Source organism: Rhinolophus sinicus, chromosome 3 (assembly GCF_057876585.1).
Source record: "Rhinolophus sinicus isolate RSI-liver-muscle chromosome 3, RSI-T2T, whole genome shotgun sequence".
In the NCBI taxonomy this organism is placed as follows: Eukaryota; Metazoa; Chordata; class Mammalia; order Chiroptera; family Rhinolophidae; genus Rhinolophus; species Rhinolophus sinicus.
The window spans coordinates 90,796,169-90,815,755 of NC_142503.1; the positions used below are offsets into that span (position 1 = coordinate 90,796,169).

At 58.4% G+C, this 19,587-nt stretch overlaps 3 protein-coding genes across 11 annotated transcripts; 1 reads left to right on the plus strand and 2 right to left on the minus strand.

Moving 5' to 3' along the window:
* Positions 1–2,434: 2,434 nt before the first annotated feature.
* LOC109458782 (insulin receptor substrate 1-B-like) lies at positions 2,435–6,529 on the plus strand. The gene is made up of 2 exons (XM_019752700.3): positions 2,435–4,444; positions 4,649–6,529. The coding sequence occupies exons 1-2, from the start codon at positions 3,958–3,960 to the stop codon at positions 5,854–5,856; spliced, it is 1,695 nt and encodes a 564-aa protein (XP_019608259.2). The 5' UTR covers positions 2,435–3,957; the 3' UTR covers positions 5,857–6,529.
* Positions 6,530–6,630: 101 nt separating this feature from the next.
* On the minus strand, positions 6,631–8,476 carry SAP25 (Sin3A associated protein 25). 8 transcript variants are annotated; one of them, XM_019752749.3, is made up of 6 exons: positions 8,051–8,476; positions 7,748–7,848; positions 7,550–7,656; positions 7,328–7,454; positions 7,087–7,145; positions 6,631–7,005 (listed from the first exon to the last, which is right to left on the minus strand). In XM_019752749.3, the coding sequence occupies exons 1-6, from the start codon at positions 8,194–8,196 to the stop codon at positions 6,703–6,705; spliced, it is 843 nt and encodes a 280-aa protein (XP_019608308.1). In that variant the 5' UTR covers positions 8,197–8,476; the 3' UTR covers positions 6,631–6,702. The 8 variants fall into 8 exon arrangements, with proteins under 8 accessions (XP_019608308.1, XP_074184445.1, XP_019608307.1 ...); XM_074328344.2 differs by having other exon boundaries at positions 7,087–7,184; XM_019752748.3 differs by having other exon boundaries at positions 7,304–7,454.
* Positions 8,477–8,626: 150 nt separating this feature from the next.
* Positions 8,627–19,529, minus strand: LRCH4 (leucine rich repeats and calponin homology domain containing 4). Of its 2 annotated transcripts, none has more exons than XM_019752736.3 (18): positions 19,174–19,529; positions 15,546–15,690; positions 15,314–15,440; positions 15,022–15,127; positions 13,075–13,211; positions 12,831–12,946; positions 12,592–12,691; positions 12,251–12,341; positions 12,082–12,158; positions 11,912–11,973; positions 11,681–11,803; positions 11,488–11,556; positions 11,283–11,392; positions 11,080–11,163; positions 10,778–10,863; positions 10,466–10,603; positions 10,291–10,368; positions 8,627–8,996 (listed from the first exon to the last, which is right to left on the minus strand). In XM_019752736.3, the coding sequence occupies exons 1-18, from the start codon at positions 19,391–19,393 to the stop codon at positions 8,892–8,894; spliced, it is 1,974 nt and encodes a 657-aa protein (XP_019608295.2). In that variant the 5' UTR covers positions 19,394–19,529; the 3' UTR covers positions 8,627–8,891. The 2 variants fall into 2 exon arrangements, with proteins under 2 accessions (XP_019608295.2, XP_019608294.2); XM_019752735.3 differs by having other exon boundaries at positions 8,627–10,006.
* Positions 19,530–19,587: the final 58 nt, after the last annotated feature.

Consider the following 19,587-nt stretch of genomic DNA (forward strand, 5'->3'; position numbering starts at 1 on the left):
GGCTTGGGTTAAACACCTCACCTGGCTGAGGAGAGGCCCAGGACTCAGCCTTGGGGTCAGAAGAGGTTCCTCCCTTTTCCATGTTGCCCAGGAATTCCTAGCCCTTTAGCTGCTCATTCTTGGGGTTTCTGTGGGTCTTTCCACCCAATGACCTTTAACAGCGTAACAGCAAGGAGAGGTGGAGATTGAGTTATCACTTTATTTGAGGATTTTTCTGGAAATACATCCAGCTGCTGCTATTTGCCCAGCCAGGCATGGGCTCCCCACGTTTCCACCCACCCTGTCTTGTGTCTGTGTTCCCATTCTCCCAGCCTCCACCCTCCTTCCATCTCCTAGTGGGATCTCCCAGGGTAAACCAACATCCCTTTTTCCCCTGGATTTATCATGTTCTGTCTGTTCCCTTTTCTCAGTATTTCTCTCTGCCATCCTTGATTATCTCTGGCCTTCTCCCTGTCTGGCCTTCTCTCTGCTTAGAGCCGGGGAAGGTGGGATGGTGCTGATATCTGTAGTGGTATAGTAGGGGGAGGAGCCTTTTCTTATTCCCCCACCCCCACCCCCTGCTCCCCCCCACTCCTCCTTTCCAAACCAAGAAAACTGAGGTTTGGAAGTGCGATTTAAAGGACCAGGAGCTGCAGTGCCTCTCACTGCATGTTTCAGTCACTCCTGCTGTTTCCCAGGATGTCCTTACTGCTTGGTGCTGGGCCCAGGGCCTCCCTGCAGCACCCCCTCCTTGCCTCCCAGTCTCTCTGTCCGACATGGACTCCAGCCAGCTCACTGGCCAGAGCTGGATGACCAGTCAGAGAAGTTTTACTGGGTCAGCCTCAGACCCCAGGACAGAAAAATCAAGAGTTCCCTGGGCACAGGCCAAGACTAGAACTGCAGCTGCCTCTCGGCCTCGAACAGCCTCCAACGGGCCTCCTCTCCAGGCGAGTGGCAGAGAATGGAAAAATCCCTGGCCTGATAAAAAATATCTAAATGACTGGGCTGTGTTCTTCCTGCCTCACACCCTGAGACATCCCTCCCTGCACAGCCTTGCTTGGTAGTTGCAAATCTGAACCCCACTACACAAACACTACATAAACATGAAGCTGGAGGGATTCACCCAGGCTCCCACCAGGTTTCTCACCAAGACCTCATGTCTCCCCACTCCCACACACACCACAGTTGTGACCATACTTTTCAGACAACTGTCCTCTGGCTGGGTCCCAGCCTTCAGCAGGTTACCTGCAACTGTCCCTGTGGGTGAGGAAGCAGGAGCCGGCCCCAGGATCTCTGTGAAGAGCTCCATTCTGTCCACATTGGAGCCGTGGAGCCATGGTGGGGGAGGGCTAAAGGAAGGAAGGGGCTCAATGTATGGCACAGTTCCTGTATCTCCCTCCCTTCACAAAGGAGTGGGAACTCAGGATGGGGGAGGGAGGGGCACACAGGAACAGCCCGGCCTTGGTACCCCAGCCTCCTCCTTCTAGGTTCCTCTCCTGGGTAACAAGATAATTCCACAGGGACTTAGAATGTGGAGATCACATCCCACCATCCCACACCTGCCCTGCACCTGGCAGGGGAATGCATAGGTGGACCCCTCTGCTTGGGGTAAGTATTCTCACCTAGCAGAGCTGAGGTTCTGCCACTTCCTCTCTCTGGGGAGCAACTCAAGTTACCAGGGCAACAGGCTAGAATAAATCTTGTCTGGGTGAGGCCAAGGGCAGTGTGGTTGCTAGGGCAAATGATTAGGCCAGTTGTTTGGCTCCAGGCTTTTCCTGGTACCCAGCAAGCTACATCACCTGGCGTTGATTACCAACCCATCTACCACTGCTGCTTGCCCAGAACCCAGGCACTCCGATCCCTGCTGCTTCCTACTTTATCTTTACCCAGCACTTAGGGGTTTGATGACACGAAGTGGTCTGGAGCTGCTCTCTATGACAGCAGCTGTGTATTCACGGGACTAGGGTGCTGCAAGGTGGTCTGGTTGATGGGAAGTGGGAAGGAGTAGGTGTGAAGAGACCCTCCTGTGGGTAGTTTTCAAATCAAGCCTGGGGAATAAGGCTCCAGGCCAGGAACAGAGCAGGTGCATGAGCCCTGTGGGTGCCACGTTCTTTGAGGCAGCACCCAGACTAGGAAGGGGAGGGGCCTGCAGACAGCTTTTGTGTCCCTGCCACTTGGCACATGGTACATATATCAAGGCCACACTGGGGACTAAGGCCTTGCACATAATGTTTTGTTTGCCACTTAAGGATCCATCACATACCTGCCCCTCCCTGGCCAACACCCATCAATTGTGGCAGCTGCCAATGGCCCCAGTGTGCCCCCTGAGCTGCCAACCCCTCTCCTGCACCTTGGTGGGGCTTTAGCTGATGGGGGGGCACCTGGAGTAGGCCCTGGGCATCACCTGCCTGCTATCTGGATGCCCATTCTCAGGATACTGGTTGGCTTAAGGAAAAGGACCTCGAGGGGCCACTACAGACTCCTTGCCCTAAATTTCAAGTCGGGAGAAGGGGAAAGACGCTAGGAATCAAGATAGGGCATCCCTCTCTCAGCATCACCTTTGAAAAGGTGTTCAAGGAACCTAGCCTCCACGCACACTGCACCATTGGCTCCTCTAGTACTCCAGCCCCTTCCTTCCAGGCCTGGGAAGTGGAGAAGTTCTGTCTCCCTGCTCAGGCTGTCCTGGCCCTTGGACTGGTCAGAAAAAGGTTCCTTTGCTTCAGTACTCTTGTTATATCTCCTTCCGTACCTGACTGTCCTACACTATCTTTAATTCTAGGGGCCACATGTTGCCCTCTTTCCCTTCCCCACCCTCAGCTCCCTCTTTTAGGTATCTTACTTGCCACCAGAGATATCATGAGGTCCTCTAAGGCCCCCATCTGTGTCAACCGCTGGTTTGTCTTGCAGAGTGTGCACTGACTGACCAGCGCCATCTCCCCCCAAGTGAGTTGGTTTGTGAAAGGATCAGAAGTGGGGTGTAAAAATGTCTGAATTCCAACCCCATCTCAAACCTCTGAGGAAGCAAGGGGCAAAGGGGGTACCTCCACCAGAGAGTCTGCACTTCTGTGATCAGAGCCATCAGCTGGCCCATGGTGGCATTTTTGGACTGTGGTGGTGAGAAGGCGCTGAGGGCAAAGGGGCAGCATGAGGGAAATGCCCCCTAAGGAATGGCCTCTTCCTCCACAGGATCTCCTCCAGTGGCCACTTGACTGGGATTCTGGTGGGCATGGGCCGTGCACAGGGACCAATCCAGAAGTTTATTTATCCCAAGACACCTTATCACCCCAAACCCACAGACACACAGAGAAACTAAACTTTCAGCTCCTGGGAAATCAGAACAACCCCAATGTTCAGCGGCCAGTTCCTGGTATTATTTGGGAAGAGTGCAAAACCAGTCCTGGGTAGGAAGCGGGGACACAGGTGCTGGAAGGCAAGAGCCGGAGTGGCGAATGGCGGGAGCTGAAAGGAGGTGTTGCCCTAAGGATGGCGGGACTTAGCCGCCCCTGATCTGCAGGATTGCGGATGCCGCTGCCAGCGCTATCAAGGCAGACACAGTTCCATTCACTTGCGCCTCCCGTGGTCGCTTTCCCCAGGAGTCAGCTCAAGTCAGTGGAGACGCCCCCACACTCCCCGCTCCTGCCAAAGCCCAGTACAAGGGGGTGGGGTGGAAGCCGTCTCTCCTAGACTTCCCAACTCAGACTCCGCTTCCATTGCCAGGCGTCCAGCGCCCGGGTCGCGCGAGGGTTAACCCCGCGGGGGTGGGGACTCCGGAGCGGTTGGAGGCGGGAGGGAGGGAGGGAGGGAAGAGGAGGCACGGGGAACCGCCAGGGTCCAGCCTCCGAGGCCTTTGGAGACCCGGGTGTCACAGGCCATCGGGCAGTCACTGGGCACACGCTGCGCGCAGCGAGGGGCCACTGCAGACTCCCCGCTCTGAACTTCAAGTCCGGAGCAGCGGAGAGACGCTGGGTATCAAGACAGATGTCAGCCACCTCTACCCCACTTCTTCTGGCCTTTCCCCAGCCGTCTCGGCCCCTCCTCCAGCCATTTTATAGCCTGTGGTCAGGAATGAACCCCGGAGACGGAGGCCCCACGGCAACCCCGGAGTCCGAATTGACCGATGTGCCCCTGGGTCCGCCTCCTCCCTGGGCCTGCCCGGCTGACGTGCGGCTCTGCGGCCACCTGCGGAAGCAGAAGTCCCAGCGCCGCCGCTTCTTCGTGCTCCGCGCTGACCCGCCGCGCCTCGAGTGTTACGAGAGCGAGAAGAAGTTCCGCGCCGGCCGAGCACCCCCCAAGCTTAGCATGAGCCTGGCGGGCGCGTGCACAATCAGCAAGCGCATGGACGCGCGCCAGCGCCACCTGATTGTCCTTTACACGCGCGACTGCAGCCTGGGCGTGGCGGCGGCCAGCGAGACGGAGCAACAGGCGTGGTACAGCGCCCTGCTGGAGGCGCGCGCCACCGCCGCCGGTGAGGCCAGAGCCTGGGACAGAGAGGGGCTGGGGGCCGGGGTTGGATGGTCGTGGATCTGGTCTAGCCATAGTCAATCCCTCCCCAGGTTACCGAAATCAAGCTCAAACATTAAGCGTTTATACACTTTTTCAGTTCTCGGGGAACAGTGACTCTGACCACCCAGCTCAGGAGCCCTCTGTGACCATCCCATTGTCCCTCCAGATCCCAGTTACCACAAGGACCCTGGGACCTGGATCCTCACTCCGTTTCAAGACGTCTGGCCTGTGACGCTGCGGCCCAAGGGGCTGGGGCGGACACGAGGCCTAGGAAGCGGTGGCTACCGACTGTGTCTGGGTTCAGGAGTACTGAGCCTGCTGAGGGAGCCCAGGGGCAGAGGTTCCAGGGACACCCAGGCATCACCACCACCAGCCCTGCGCCTGTCTCTGCTCAGCGTGCGCCGCTGTGGCCACGCAGACTCCTTCTTCTTCCTGGAGCTTGGCCGTTCAGCGCCCACAGGTCCTGGGGAGCTGTGGCTACAGGCGCCCGACACTGTGGTGGCCCAAAGCATTCATGAGACTGTCCTGGCTGCTATGAAGCGACTTGGGGACGGTGGTGTGGGTGGCCGGGCTGAACCCCTGCCAAGGGATCCTCTGACAAGCACCCCTAGGCCGTCATCTGTCCCCCAACCTCATGAGACCCCAGTCTCTGAGGCCCCATCAAGCGGCCTGAGCCATCAGGGGTGCCTGGGTAAGAGGAATGAGCCTGCAACCCTAGAGAGCCTGGCATCGCTGGGGGCAGCAGCCTCACACCCTGAGGCGTTGGAGCAGGGTGGGGGCCACATACGTGTGGGAGCTGGGAGTGATTACCAGTCCATGCAGGGCGAGGAAGCAGGTGGCTACATGGTGATGGCAGCCCCCGGGATTCCGGCTGCTGCCAACACCACTCCCCGCCATCCACGCCAAGATTGGGAGGGCACTGAATACATGCCCATGAGCCACTTTCCGCCAGGGTCCTTTTCCTTGAGTTCCCTGCCCTTTTCCTACAAGCCTGGGTACCCTGGACACTGGTTCCAAGGCCCCTATAGGGGCATTGGGGACAGCTGGGGTACCGCACGGGCTCAGCCCTGCTTGCAGCCACCATCTGAGCTAGCGGGGGAATACGTGTACATCGAGTACCCAGCCCCAGACTATGTAGGAAGGGGCACTGCCATACCGGACCCCCCTGACAGCCACCTCAACTACGTGGACCTGGACCTGGTCCCTCCTCTGGAGGCGCAAGGCAGGGCGCCCGGGGCCAGCACACACTGCCTACACAGCTATGCCAGAATCCAGTTCCAGAACAACAGGGAGGCAAGGGTGAGAGAGAGCCCACGGGGTCTAGCTGAAAGGATGGACCAGAGGCGGGGAAGAGAAAATAGGACAAAGTTATAAATGTCTTCCCACCTGTTTCCAGGACTGAGGGGCTCTAAAGGCCCAGATACCCCCTAGGACGTGTGACCACAGAGGCCTTGAGCTGCCCCTTACAGCCTGCTGCCCACTCTGTCCCTTCCAGCTGGGATGCCTGGTAAATCTTCAGGAGGAGGTTCCCCAAGAAGTTGGATTCTTTTAAGAGAAAATTCTAGAACCGCTACCAACAAGAAAAACCTTATGAACTTCTGGGCTTTCTCAGCCAAAGCCCTGACCCTCTCTGTTTCCCCACACAGTTCCTGCTGCATCAGTCCACAGTCTCGGGTCAGCCCTGGCCCTTCACCCTGCCTCCTATGAGAACTCCCACATGGACCTGCCCCTCCCCCCACCACACACACACCTGCAGTGCCGCTGAGTGTTTCCTCTACGGCAAAGAACTAACCTCCAGTCCCAGAGCTGAACTTCTGGGGCCCCAGCACAAGAAGGATGAAAGTACCAGGTATCTTGTTTTAGTGCCCCCCAAAAGTGATGTGCTATCCCCTTACTCCCTAATTTGCCTCTCCCAATGCCAGCTACAGGCTCACACAATCCTCCCTTCTGGCGGGCCTGGCAAAGCAGATGGAGTCCTTGCTTGTTATATACTCAGTCTGGGGGACTGTACTGTGGATCCCCCCTCATTAAAGGTGACTTGACCAATGAGTAACAAGAATTTGAGGGGAGGGCAGCCAAAGCCATGACGGAGAAAGAGACCCATCCCTACCTCCGTGCCCCACTCTGCTACCCACCACAAGGAGCCTGTTTGCAAACCAACACTTTTATTAATAGAAACCTGCCTGGAAGAGTAGGGGGCCCATGGAATTCCCAGAGGGGCTATGGTTGATGGGTGTCTGGGGTCTGTGGGAGAGATGGGTCAGTGCAGTGAGAACAGCTAAGGCAACCACTGGGGCCTGGCTGATCAGAGACAGGGTCTGGGGGACCAGCAGGGGGCGGGGGAGTCCCTGAGGAGCCCGAGGAGCTGGACCTTGGCTCCCCCTGGCTCATCTGCAAGAGGCCAGTGAGGGCGATCAGCTCAGGCCCACTGAGCCAGACAGTGGAGCAGCGTGGGGACTGGGTTGGGTGGACCCAGGGAGACATGATAGGGGGTGGGAGCAGCAGCTTCAGAGAGCCCATTACCTGAGGAGAAAAGAGGGGAAGTGTCTCCTTCCAAGGCCTGCAGGAAGGCTGGGGTGAGGCCAGGGAAGGAAGAGTGCTCACCTGCTGAGGGGCCTCAGACAGGTACAGGGGAACACGCTGCCCACGGGGCAGCAGAGGATCTGAAAGAAAGACATCTTCACAGCACATCACCGGGAACCCTGGGGAAGAGAAGCTGCTGGATAACAGGCTGGGGGTTCCCACCTCAGGGAGCTCTGAACCAGTTCCCTGCGCTCACACAACCATCAGTCCGGAGGCTGAGGGGACCAAGGGAAATTACCTGCATCCCGGGGTGCCTGCTCACCATTCTGATGTCCGGTTGTGGGGGCCAGGGGCCTGCAGCCCCTGCCTGAGGCTGCCTCATACAGGGGCCAGGAGGGATGACACAAGGTCCGGCCTGAGAAGGAGGCGCCAGACCCACAGCTGGGCCGCTGTGGAGGGTCGGGAAAGATCACTGGAGCTTCAGCCTCCTCCCAGGGTATCCCTGCCCCACCCCCAGGCCAGAGCCACAGGTACCCCTACTCACCCACACCAGCTGAGATCCTGCTTTAGCCTCATAGTTGGGGTCCCACGGTGCCAGCAGGGTCATCCTTGAGGGGGCCACCTCCCAGGCCATCTGAGGGGAAAGGGGATCTGGGGGGGGGGGGGACTTGAAGAGATTAAAAGAAGCTCAGGAGTTGGTGAAAGTGTATTGGGGGTAGAGGTGGCAAGGCCTGGTACCTACCTGGGGTTCCTGGAGACTGCTCAGCAGCCAGGCCTGAGGGGGCCCGGGCCAGCAGCTGCTCTCTCCGGGTCCAGGAAGGCCTTGGGGACCTGGGCTGAGGGCTTGGGGGCAGGGTAGGTAATGAGGTGCACCCGTCATAGCCCCCCCCACTCACCAACCCCCTCCAAGTCTGAATACTTCCAAGGCAGGGCCGAGGGCACCTGGTGCAAGGAAACTAAACATACCCATTCTTTGGTACAGTCCTTTGAGATTCCCTCACTGTGGGACCCCCCCACGTCGAATTTCCCCCCAAGTGCCTCTCACCTGTCCTGTGGGGGTGTTCCTGGCTCCCCCAGGGCTTCCTCTCCAGAGTTCCTGGCCTGGCTGGGGTCACTGCCCATAGAGCGGCCCTGTTCCTCCGGCGCCTGCTCCTCGCCGGCGCCCCACCGCCGCGAGGGCCAAGGCAACATGCTGCCTCTGAGAGGAGGGCAGGGTAGGGCAGCACCTCTATGGGGTACCCTGTGCTGCCCGGGCCTCCTGCCCTGCCCGCCTTGCCCCTCGCGGGCTCCCAGGCAGTCCCAACCTCCCTCAGCGGCCAGCGCTACCTTGCGGGGCTCTGGGAGCCCAGGTCACCCGCCCACCTCACAGGGCCTCGCCTCGACGCCGGCGCCCAGCGAGTTTCCGGGCCACGTGGTGCGCGCTCCCACCGGCGCCCCCGCGAGCGCCCCCTGGCGGCGGGGTCAGGGCGCCGGGCCGCCTTCAGCCGGGTGTGAAAGGGTGGTGGCGCGGAACAAGTCACTGCAGAACCTGGACATGGATGTTGAGGCGACCCCTTCCCCGCAACGCATGGCACGGCTTTCGTTCGCAGACACACATACACACACACACCTGAGCCGCAACTTAGACCTTCCGGCTTCTTTATTGCACTTGACACAACATCCGGCGCCCGTCTTCCATCCCAGACCCTCAACCACACCCAGAGGCAGCCAGGTGCCTTGCTGGGCAGCATTGCTTCCAAACCCTCGGGCCAAGCGGGGCCTGAGGAAGAGGGCCATGCCCGAGGCCGCCCTCACCAGTCCTTGCTAAAGAGCAGAGCCCAGGAGCAGCTGTCTTCTCTGTTCCTGGGTCCCAGGCGGGTCGGGGCCCTGCGCCCCTAACTCAACCCCTAAGACTGTTCCAGCAGTGCGTGGACGACAGCAGCGATGTAGGGGAGGCCCCTTCCCGGGGCCCCCTCCTCTTCCAGGATGTGATGGGGCTGGCACAGGGACTCCTGGGGGGGAGGGGCCCAGGTTAAGTCCCCCTTTACACCTTCTCCTCTGGGATTCCCTGCCCTTCACAGAGGGCAGGGGGGAGACACCCAAAAGGAGCCTGGTCAAAGGGGGCTGACAGGATCGCCCTCAAAATGTAGAAGGCGAAGGTCAGGGGCACTTGGACACAGCTTGGGGACAAATGTGATGCAGGGAAGCTGCCAGCAGATAACAGAAGGGAGATGACACAGGGGCCCAGGGCTCAGGGGGAAAAGACCTGTCATTTCCAGAGGGAAATGCTGGAGTAGGCAGGCTGGCACATAGAACCCAACGGGCACTGCAAGGACTGGGCCTGGCCACAGCAGGAGCAGACGCAAACACACACACACACACAGGCAGCCACGGTCTGTACAATTTATACAAGAGACGGGGACCCAGCCTGGGCCCTGCATCCCCTACAAATATAGAGTTCTCTCTACAAAATATAGATAATTTAGCCCCCTATAGCAGGGGTGGGAGGTGGGGTGGAGAATAAAAGTAGGAAGGTTAAGGTCTACCCCATCTCGGGGAGCAGAGGGCAGGGCTGGGTGGGAGAGAGCATGAAGGCACCATCAGTACTTGAGAGGGGAGGGGCTACAGGAGGGCAGCCAGAGGCTGGGGGCCCAGGGTCAGGGGGCACCAGAGTGGGGCCTCTGAGGTCAGTGTTTGTGAGGGGAGGGGGATTCACTAGTGTCTTTGGTAGGGACTGAAGGCACCACTGGTGGGGATGGGGTTTGCACAGGAGTCTTATAAATAGAAACAGGGCAAGGTGGTGTGGGAGGGGTGACTTCAGGTTCTAGGAACCCAGGAGCCGAGTGTAGACGACATAGAGCAGCAGCATGAAGACCATGTAGAAGAGGATGAAGCCGCCCAGGCCAGAGGGGGGCCAGAGGGGCGGGGGGGGCCTGCCCCCAACCCGCTTCACGGCCTCCAGGGTGGTCCACAGCCCCTGGGCAGTGCCCTGGAGGAGATCCGAGGGCGAGCACAGGTCAGCCTGGGAAGGGAGAGTAGGACAGATGGACAAAGACAAAGGGCAGACGTCAGCAGCAGCAGCAGCAAAACAATTCTTCCCCCCCCTGCCCTCACATGCCAGAGACAGAGCCACGCCAACATGCAAAGTGCAGGGAAGGGAGGCATGCAGAGAAGGGAGCTGTGCAGGACAGGGGCTTCCTTATGGGGAGCAGACACCCCTGTGAATGGAACCCTGCCACCCATGCAAAGGGCTCAGCTGAGCCCAGGACACCACCATTCTTTAGAGTAGAGACCAGCCCCCCATACCTCAGGCACCCCCATTTTTCGGCAGGCTTCTAAGAAACTCTCCACATTCTTCCGAGACTTGAGGGTACTGAGTTTTGGCTAGGGAAGCATAAGAACGGAAAGAGGAGAGAGTAAGGCAGAGGGCACAGGAGTCCCTTGTCCCATTCCCTACTTCCCACCCTGTGCTCCAACTGACCACAGCAGGTGAGGGCACATGAATGAAGGGCACAGAGCGGGGCCTCAGCTGGTTGGCCAGCTGACAGAGGATGACGCCATTGGCCAGAGCCTCTGCCAGGTCCTCCGGCAGAGGCCGCTGCAGCCGTGACTCAAGGACCTGGAAGGCCATGGAAGATGGGGAGAGAGGTCAGGATCAGCCGGGAACGCCAGCCATCCCCTCCCATCCTCAGCCAAAGCACCAGGGTGCACAAAGAGGGTGCTGAGCTAGGTTAGGAGACCAGCAGGTGCCATGCTGAGCCCAGGCTCCACCCACACAGATTCCACCTTTTACCTGGCGCAGCTGAGCCATCAGCTCCTTCTCATCCGGAAGCTGGGGGGATCGTCGAGTTCTCAAGACGGAGTCTGGTGAGGAAGGGCCTAGAAAAAAGGAGGCTGTGTGGGCTGTCTGCACTGCCATCCTAGACTGTGGCTGGGTCGCAGTGCCTGGCGCCCACATCTCCTGCCTCTGTGCTTGTGGGACTTTAAACACAAAGGGACAATTGACCAGAGGACTCCCAGGCCAGAAGCAGTGATCACAGCCCAGGGGTTAGTGCTGGGTTAGCACTGGGTAAATGGTGGGGAGGGGAAACCCACCTGAGCCACTCTGAGAAGAAGAACGGAAGAGGAAGCTGTTTGGTCTCTGGATGGAGCCGAGTAACCGGGGAGCAGGTGCTGTTGCTGGGGGCCAGAGCCAGGGAAAAGGGGCAGGTGAGAGGCAGCCCTCAGTGTCGCACTCCTCCCTCAGGCCACCCTCACCTACACAAGCCCCCATCCTCTTCCCAAAGCCCCTGTCCCACCTGGTCCAGATATAGGAAGGGGCTCCTGGGAGGTGGGGGCTGGGGCAGGGGCAGGGGGCCCCTGCGCCCCTGAAGCTCCCAGTTGGGTGGCACTGGACTTGGGCGTGCCGCTGAGGAAAAGACAGAAAGGGAATTAGAGGGGATGATCAGGGAGAGGCTGTTTAGGGAGAGGGCTCAGGGAGGTGGATTCTGGAGGGACACATACTTGTAGGTGACCTGAGCGGACGAGGCAGCAGCACCTCCACCAGCAGCCCTGACCCCCAGCTTCAGAAAACTAGAAATTGCAGGAAATTGGGGTCAGCAGTATCAGGCAGGGGGCTGCCAACCCCGAGTGACTCAGGAGGGTTCATTTCACTCATTTCCAGGGCCCACCACCTGGCAGTAGCCTGCGCCCACACCTGTCCTTTCTGGGGGCTCCCCACATTCCACTCTGCTGCTGCTGCTGCTGCCGCCGCTCACGCTCCTGCCACAGCTGCAAGGTGTCCGGGCGCCGCCGCTCCTCCCCAGCCGGTTCTTCCCGCCTGAGGGGCAAAGGCAGGATGAGAAGGGTAGAGAAGTTCAGGGAAGAGGAGAGGGTGCAGGGAGATGGAGTAAAGGGAGGAGGTGCCAGCTCAGGTGGCTCTGGGTACCTGCTGCTTGATGCCCTCTCCCCTTCCCCTGCCACAGGGCTTAATTCTGGTGGCCGCTGCTCCTGAAGAAAGAATAGGGGAGAGGCTGAGGGAGTGCCTGGTCCTCAAGCCTGCACTGGCCCCTCCTTCCTCACAGCAGAAGGACATAAGGACAAGGGCTGGCCCCTCACCTCGGCAGCACCTCGCTCTTCGTCCTCCCCAGGCACATGGCTGTCAATGAAGTCAATCTGCTCGGGGTCTCCGTCAGCTGGAGAAGCCAGGATATGTCAGCAAGCAGATGAGGGCCTTCAAGCATATCCGTTCATCTTAGTCCCCCGGGCCCCTGACCCCACTACTCACCAGAGCCATCCTCCTTCCGCTCTCGGGGCCCCCGAGGCTCCCGGGCCAACTCGGAGATCCGGAATGACAACTCCGAAAAGTCATCTGTTGACTGTAAATGTAGAAATGCAGACATAGGAGGCAGCCTCTCTGTAGTACTGGGGACCCACCCATGGGGTTCAGGGCCTTGGGATCTGCTGCCGAGCCAGCTCTTCCCCGGAATACTTGGGCAAAGGAAGGAAGAGGACAGCTCCAGCCACCATGTGTCATTCTGAGATTTAGAGGTACAAGGCAACGGGTCCCGGCTCAGATGCTCCCCCAGGGCTGAGATCACCAATGTCCCTTGGAAAGGAGGCACTTACCTCGTTTCCAGACCACCTCTTGCTGCCACTGTCAACACTGTGGAAGCCTGAGTCCAGCCCACCATCGTACCGACGTCCAGGAAATAAGTCCTCAGCTGGGCTGGGGCCAGCCAGGGAAACCTGGTCAGTGCTATACTGGGTAGCAACCCCTATCCTCCCTCCAGAAACTATGGGGACCCTGGTGCCAGAAAAGGGCATTAAGGCTCCAGGAGCTTCCTTCCTTCCCACATAGAACTTACCAGGGACTGAAACTCGGGGGGCGGGAAGGGGCCAAGTCCCCCAGTGCAGCACCCCCACGCCGCCCAGCCTCTGTTGACAAGTACTTGAAGATGTGAAGTTTCCCCTTCAGGCAGATCTAAGTGTAAAGAGGAGCATGAAAGGAGTCAAGTGGAAGCAAGGGGGCACCTCAGATCCTGCTTGGCTACCAACCGGCCCCCCCACTCCTGCCCAGTCCCTCTAGCCCTCCCCAGGCCCACCCCTCACCTGCGCAGGCGGACTTTGCAGGGGGTTGCTGTCCAACAGGATGACCTGCAGGTGCCTGAGGCGGCAGAAGGAGACCGGGATGCGGGAGATGCGGTTACAGGAGAAATCCAGGCGCACAAGAGGAAGGTCCCCTAGCTCTGGGGGTGGGTGGGGAAGAGTCAGAAGTATCCCCAAAGTGGGCTGGCCTTGTGCTCACTTCCTCTGCCTTCTGCTCGGGCCAGCCAGTCTCCCGTGGGTCCCCCACAACCTGTGTCCTGGCTGGCTGAGGGCACCGCCAGGAACAGCCTCCCTGCACTCTTGCCCCTCAGCTCTCGCCCACCTGCAGGCTTCCCCTCCCCCACGAGGCCTGACTGCAGCTCCTGCACGTCCCAGGTGCTTGCTCCTGTTTTCCTCCCTGCCCACTCCCGACTCCAACTGCTCCTTCATTCTCACAAGCCCCAAACCAACTGGGACACTACTCTGCTCAAAAACCTTCCATGATTTGCAGCTGGGGCTACTGAGGGTGAGTGGGCTGTGCCCTACACAAGGGCACCCAGGCAGTGTGCAATCCCACCTGCCCTGCCCCTGGGCGAGGCTGTGCCTGCCCATAGGAAGGGGTGCCTCTGTCTACTTCTCAAAAAGGCACTGTTGGATTAGTGGTGGCCCGAGACACAGAATATAAATCACCATTCCCTAGTCAAGGATATCACATCAGACAACCCTCCAGCCCATCAGCTTCTGGGCCTTTTCACATGCTGTTTACTCAACTGGGAGAATGCCATTGTTCTGTCCACACATCTTTCAAGGTTCAGCTCAAGTGTGTCCTCCTCCACGCAATCTTTCCAGACACTAGGTTGGAATTCATTGCTCCTTCCTGTGTCCCCAGGGCATTTTACTGGGGTCTCTTTTATGGTCCAGCAAAAGCCCTGATCAAATGCTTATTTGTATCCCTACTGCCTTCGAAGGAAAGACGGCCAGCGTAGGAGTAGGGGGCAGCCCAGAGAAACTGGATGACCACCTGAGCTTTGTTTCTTGCTCTTCAAAACCAAGACTGACATGGCACAGGTCCTTCCTGCCTAGCCTGGCTTGCTCTTCTAATCACACCTGTGCTGGACCCGGCTCCCGCCCACCCACATGCGCTGCACATGGGATTTCCTCTCTGCGACGCAGAGGGCGGAGAACTCTCCTTTAATGGTCTGCTCCCTCTGTACCTCTGGGGCGAAACCTTCCTCAAGTTGCCCAGGCAGGGCCTGTGCCTCCTCTAGCTCCTGCAGCTCTCTAAGTATCTTGTTCAAACACTTTCCTCTGCTTGTTTCTCCCATTAAATTAAGATTTAATTAAGCCATTACGTTTTAAGAGTTGGCCCCAGATCTGAGTGACATCACTCACTTCTACCTGGTCCCCACATAAAACACAGAAACACACACACAAAACAATGCTGGCTGAATTAAAGAAGGTGTGCCTGCTTTGGAGCAGAGGCTATCAAATGTTGGGGTGCACCACAATAAGCTCATTAAAATGGGGCTGCTTGGGCTCCAGCTCGTGGCCCCTCTGATTCAGACTCTCTGGGGAGCAAACACAGGGCAATCTGACACAGGTGTTGGAGAGCTCCTGTTGGGGTGAGTGGTGGCACTGGGTAACCCTGAAGGCCCCTTCTGACCTTGGGATTCTACAGGGTGCCCATGCACTCACCTACCCCCCTTCCTGTGTCTTTCCCCACATTTGAAAAATAGATGTGGGGAAAGACACAGAAAGGGGGGTAGGCCACTGCAGATGTGACTCAAGGACCAGGGGCCTTGTCAGCCTCAGAGGGTTGCTGGTCAAGAGCAAATAAAATAATTTATAGTCTGTTTTATACACTGCAAAAGCCTGATCAAATAAGGCATTATTTTTCTGTGATGATCCCTTCTGACTTCTCCAAAGTAGTGTCTCTCTCCCTCTCCCACCACCTCTCTTCCTTTTCCTCACCATCAGGCAGGGTGCTGAGCTGGTTCCTCCGCACATTGAGATCCCGCAGGGAAGGGAGGCTGCAGAGCTCTGTGGGGAGGGACTGCAACTCATTGCTGCTCACGTCCTGGATGAGGAAAGAAGCAGGGAGGAGCCACAAGCCCAGGAGCATCAGAAGCCGCCTCAGTCTCTGGCCACCTCCCTCAGTCCCAGCCTTCCCCTAGGGCGCATCCGGCCTTTCCCCAACTTCCCCCCAAAAGGGCCTGGTGCCTGGCCCAACAGCCCCTCTTCTCGCCCTCCTCTCTGTCCTCACAAGCTGTCGCAGGCTTCCCAAGGTGCTGATGTCGGGAGGCAGGGCCCCCAGTTTATTGTTGCTGACAATGAGCACCCGCAGGGGCAGCTGGCAGATGTAGGGCGGCAGCGACGACAGCTGGTTTCGGCTGTGGAAGGGAGACAGGCAGCGGCTCACACTCCCCAGGCACGTGTCCCAGCACCACCCTCCTCTGAAGGTCACGCCACACCCTCCCCTGGTCCTGCCTCCCTACCTGAGGTTGAGGTAGGTGAGGGCTGTGAGATTTCCCAAAGCTGGATTCAGGCATCTCAGGCAATTGTGGTAGAGACTCAGGCCCTCCAGGGACACTAGCTGGCATGCTGCCTCCGGCACCTCGGGGAACCGGTTCCGGGACAGGTCTAGGGGAAGCAAGTGTCAAGGGAGAGCTGTGGAGCTGCCCAGCCCTGAGCAGGAGGACCTTGAATTTCTCCAGAGCCAGCTGCCGAGCCTTCTACCGTCCTCGCAGACCTTAAGAATCAGGACTATAAACCTGGGCTCCTGGAGACAGAACAAAGCCTACTGCAAACTGGAACACGTTCCAAACATAACCAGAATGGCAAAGGGGAGGCAAAGGCCTTAGGGTCACCGAGCTGGAGAAGCTCAGATTTGGGGGAGTGGGGACAAGTCTACTGTCTTCAAACACACAAATGGCAGACTATCCTGGAAGGGTGGCTGGATCCTATAAGTCTTGTGCTTCCTGGTGCTCTGTGATACCAGGAGAGATGGGAGGCAAAGGTTGTAGGAGAGGGCTGGTACTCCAAGGAAAATAGCAAGTGACGGGCTGGAAGGCTCAAGAGAAGAATACGGACCGCCTCTGGGGAGACCACTGAGAAAGACCATCCCTCCTCAGGGGCTGTCTCCCAACCTCAGCCTGTTTTTAACTCAGGGGAGAAACCAAGGGTCATTAAAGCCTGGCTCTAGAGTTAAGGCTCCTGACAATGGACAATGGTTTGTCACCAGCCCCTGGGATCCGCAAGCCAGGTCCAAGACCCTATGAAGTAACAGACCAGGAAGAAAAGGCAAGTCAACCAAGCGGGAGGTGGGAACTGGAGTCCTCTGGTCCCTACCATCTGGGCTCACCTTCCTGGGCTGGCTCCTTCCCACCCTCCTCTTCCAGCCCTCCTCTACTTCCTCTCTTACTGCCCAGACTTCAGGCAATCAGGACCGTTGTCTGTGTCCCGGGCACAGAGAGGAGTGGAGAGCGTAGGAAGGAAGAGAGTCTACGACAGCCCCCTAATCTCAAGTGGTGGCTTGCTAGTCCAACACAAGGAGTCAGGCAACTGGGGTTCCCAGCATCTGGAGGCACTCACGGCTTAGACCTCTCTGGGTTTCTGTTTCCTCTGCTCAGCCTGAGGGGCCCAGGGCCTGCTGGGGGAAGTCCTGGGCAGTAGTACTTGTGTGAGCTTCCTAGATGGCCCTCCTCAGGGAGGGGCGAGCAAAAGCTGAGGGGAGGAGAAACTGGGGTATATCCCCCAAGGAAATGAGTCTTGTGACAGGAAATGTAGTAGAAACAATCTGTCAGGTTCTGTCTCTGGTGGGCCCTGTGTTTGCCAGGGCAGATGATAGCCTGATGCCCCAGAAATCGCTCTCTCTCCCTCTCTGCTCCCAGCCCTGTGGTGCACAGACAGGAGACCTGTCACGGGAGAAGACAGTTCCAGGGGGGGTGGGAGGATCACACGCAGCCCTCCTTCTCTGCACCCACCCCATGTGTGTGCACGCATGCATGTGCATGAAGGGGGAGGAGAACAAGTGCCGATGGGGTAAGTGGGTGTCAAGGGCAAAAGCATGGAGCGGAAGGGAGTGCAGAAGGGAGCCCAGGCAGCAGGAGGCAGGGCACAGGAGGCACAGGATGTGGTCTGTGAGAGAATGAGCTGCACTTCTCCTTTGTGAGAGTGGCCCCTCCCCCAGCTCAGGAGGCATCCTACTATCTGGCCCCAGGAACAGAGTCTGCGGGATATCAGGGACCTGTGCCACAGGAAACATGCACCAAAAACACTGGTTCAGAAAGAGCTGGGAAAGCAGGGTGAGAAGGTTCAAAATGATTCCAGCAGCAGCGAACTGAAGCTTTTAGTCTGAGTTGGAGGGCAAGGAGGTGTGGAGGGCAGGGTATGGGCAACACTGTGTTTCTGTCACTTCCCCTTTCCACCCCATGCTATAAGCACCCTGCTGGTGGAGAGGGGACAGAGGAGAGCGTTCTAGACAAGATAGGCCCCGCTGGGCGTAGAACCTGGGCCCTGAAAGGACTAAGGATTGCTGCATGAACAGGGCAGAGAGGGGTTCTCAGAAAGCTGGGCTTTTCCCATTTCACACACAAGCTCACTCACAAGAGATCTGGCTGCACCCTGAGCGGGAATGCTGGGGGAGGAGGGTGAAAGAGGGGAGAGCTGGGAGGAGCAGGGAGTTCTTGGTAGTTTTCCCCAGGAGTCCACTCACAGAGACAGAGCCCTAAGGAAGTAAAGAATAACATTTGGTCTTTGTCAAAAAACAAGCAAGGGGGAGGGGAAGGGAACAGACGGCGCGAGTGTCACACAGCTGCTGAGGTCAATCTGGAGCTTGGGGGTTAGGTAGCTGGAGGAGACGGAGAGGATGGCTCCTGGGGCTCACCAGTTTCCTGAACTCACTCACTGCACAATGGGCAAATCAGTTTACCCCGCAACCCAAGAAAAGTGGAGAGGTTTAAACTGGTTCTTCCCAGAACTGTCTGTGCCCACTTGAGTGTTTGCAAGGGAGCAGGCACCTGCTAAGGGAGAAATGCAGTCTCAGGGCAGTGTCAACAGGAGGACATTCAGCCCCAAATTCTACTCTGGGCCAGGCTGGGGTGGGGCTTCGGGAATGTAGTCCTCCTCCCCACTTCCGACCCTCAGCACCCCCCAGCTGCCAGCCCAAAGTCATAGGTTGCCTCCAGAGCAGCTAAGGCCTGACTCACGCACTGCTCTAGTAGAGTCCCCCAGACCCTACCATCAACAGACACCAGAGTGGAGGGAACATGATTAGAGGGATCCTGCGGGTGGGGCCATGGTGGGTAATAAGTCTCTAGGTTCCCAGCACTCCTAGCTGGGAGCTAAAGTTTTCCTTCCTTTCAGCAACTGTCTCAAAGTCCCTCTCCCTAGGGATAGCAGAAACTGCAATGGGAATTCGAGGGTCCCTATGAGGTCACAGACTTCACAATGACCTCACACACGCAGGAAGGGGGAGTTGTCTCAGATAAGGGGGTTCAGGAATAATAGGCGGAAGAACTGGGGAGAAAAGAGTTAGGGGAGGTGGGAGATTAGCTTCTTTCCGACAGGCTGGCTGGGTGAAGAGGGCCAGCGACTTGAGGGGGCGGGACTACAAGGAAAGTAAGCAGAAACATCAGGTTGTTAGGGACAAATTCATGGGAAGTGGGAACCCAAGTCTGCTCGGATCTCGGTGGAACGGGGGAGAGTTGCAGACGAACTGGAGGAACAGAAAGGGGTCATTAGAGGGGCTCGTGGGAACTGCTTTATGGAATGTTCATAACTTAAGTTGAAGAAGTCATGCAAATGAGCCAACCAGGTGAGGGGCGGGGCCATTCATTATACAGGTGCGCCAATATGCAAATGAAGAGAAGCGGAGGGTGCGGGCTCTCACAATATTCGTCCAGGGACGCTGGGCGTGCCGTGCAAACGAGAAACACGTTCATTGTCTAGTAGTTCTTAAAGTGGGGAGGGGGTGGCAGCAGGTTTATGCAAGTCAGCAGGGTCGAGATCCCCGATGGCGAGGTGAAGGGGTGGGCCAGACTCCCGGGCCCCAAGAGAAACAAGCGAGGGGGCGGGACTATGTAAATGAGGGTCCCGGCTGGACTCGGGGCAGGGAGCACTCACCAGCTTGGGTGATGTCTGACAGGTCGTAGCTGCGGGCCGCGCCCCGGGGGAAGTGCTTCAATCGCCGGTTAGACAGGTTCAGGGTCCCGGTGGCCACGGCCTCCTCGAGGGCCCGCTCTGCACTGCGGCTCCCAGGCAGACCCGGAGACTGTGGAACGGAGGTCGTGGCCGCCGACTCTTCACCCCCGGCGGCGAATGGGGCCGCTACCGCCGCCGCCATCCGCTCCCGGCGGCTCCCGCTGCCTGACTGACGGGACCGGCCGTCCCTTCTTCCCCCTCCCCCTCCTTGGAGCCGCCGTAGTGGCTTCACGGGGGAGGAAGTGGGCCCAGCGACCCAGCGGACCAATCGCGGTCCCCAGACGCGTCGGAAGTGGCTAATCAGAACCCGCCGGGGAGGTGGAGACTCCCGCGCTG

Excerpts from the sequence above, each read along its gene's own strand:
- SAP25 (XM_019752743.3), bottom strand. The coding sequence starts at position 8,196 with ATGTTGCCTTGGCCCTCGCGGCGGTGGGGCGCCGGCGAGGAGCAGGCG. Across the intron at positions 7,657-7,747 it reads GCAGTCTCCAGGAACCCCAG|ATCCCCTTTCCCCTCAGATG; the intron begins GTAGGTACCAGG and ends CCCCCCCCCCAG. Across the intron at positions 7,185-7,303 it reads GCAGGCACCCCGGGATGCAG|GGTTCCCGGTGATGTGCTGT; the intron begins GTAATTTCCCTT and ends TCTCTTCCCCAG.
- LRCH4 (XM_019752735.3), bottom strand. The coding sequence starts at position 19,393 with ATGGCGGCGGCGGTAGCGGCCCCATTCGCCGCCGGGGGTGAAGAGTCG. Across the intron at positions 15,441-15,545 it reads CTCACCTACCTCAACCTCAG|CCGAAACCAGCTGTCGTCGC; the intron begins GTAGGGAGGCAG and ends TCCCTTCCACAG. Across the intron at positions 15,128-15,313 it reads TGGGAAGCCTGCGACAGCTT|GACGTGAGCAGCAATGAGTT; the intron begins GTGAGGACAGAG and ends TTCCTCATCCAG.
- LOC109458782 (XM_019752700.3), top strand. The coding sequence starts at position 3,958 with ATGTCAGCCACCTCTACCCCACTTCTTCTGGCCTTTCCCCAGCCGTCT. Across the intron at positions 4,445-4,648 it reads GGCGCGCGCCACCGCCGCCG|ATCCCAGTTACCACAAGGAC; the intron begins GTGAGGCCAGAG and ends TTGTCCCTCCAG.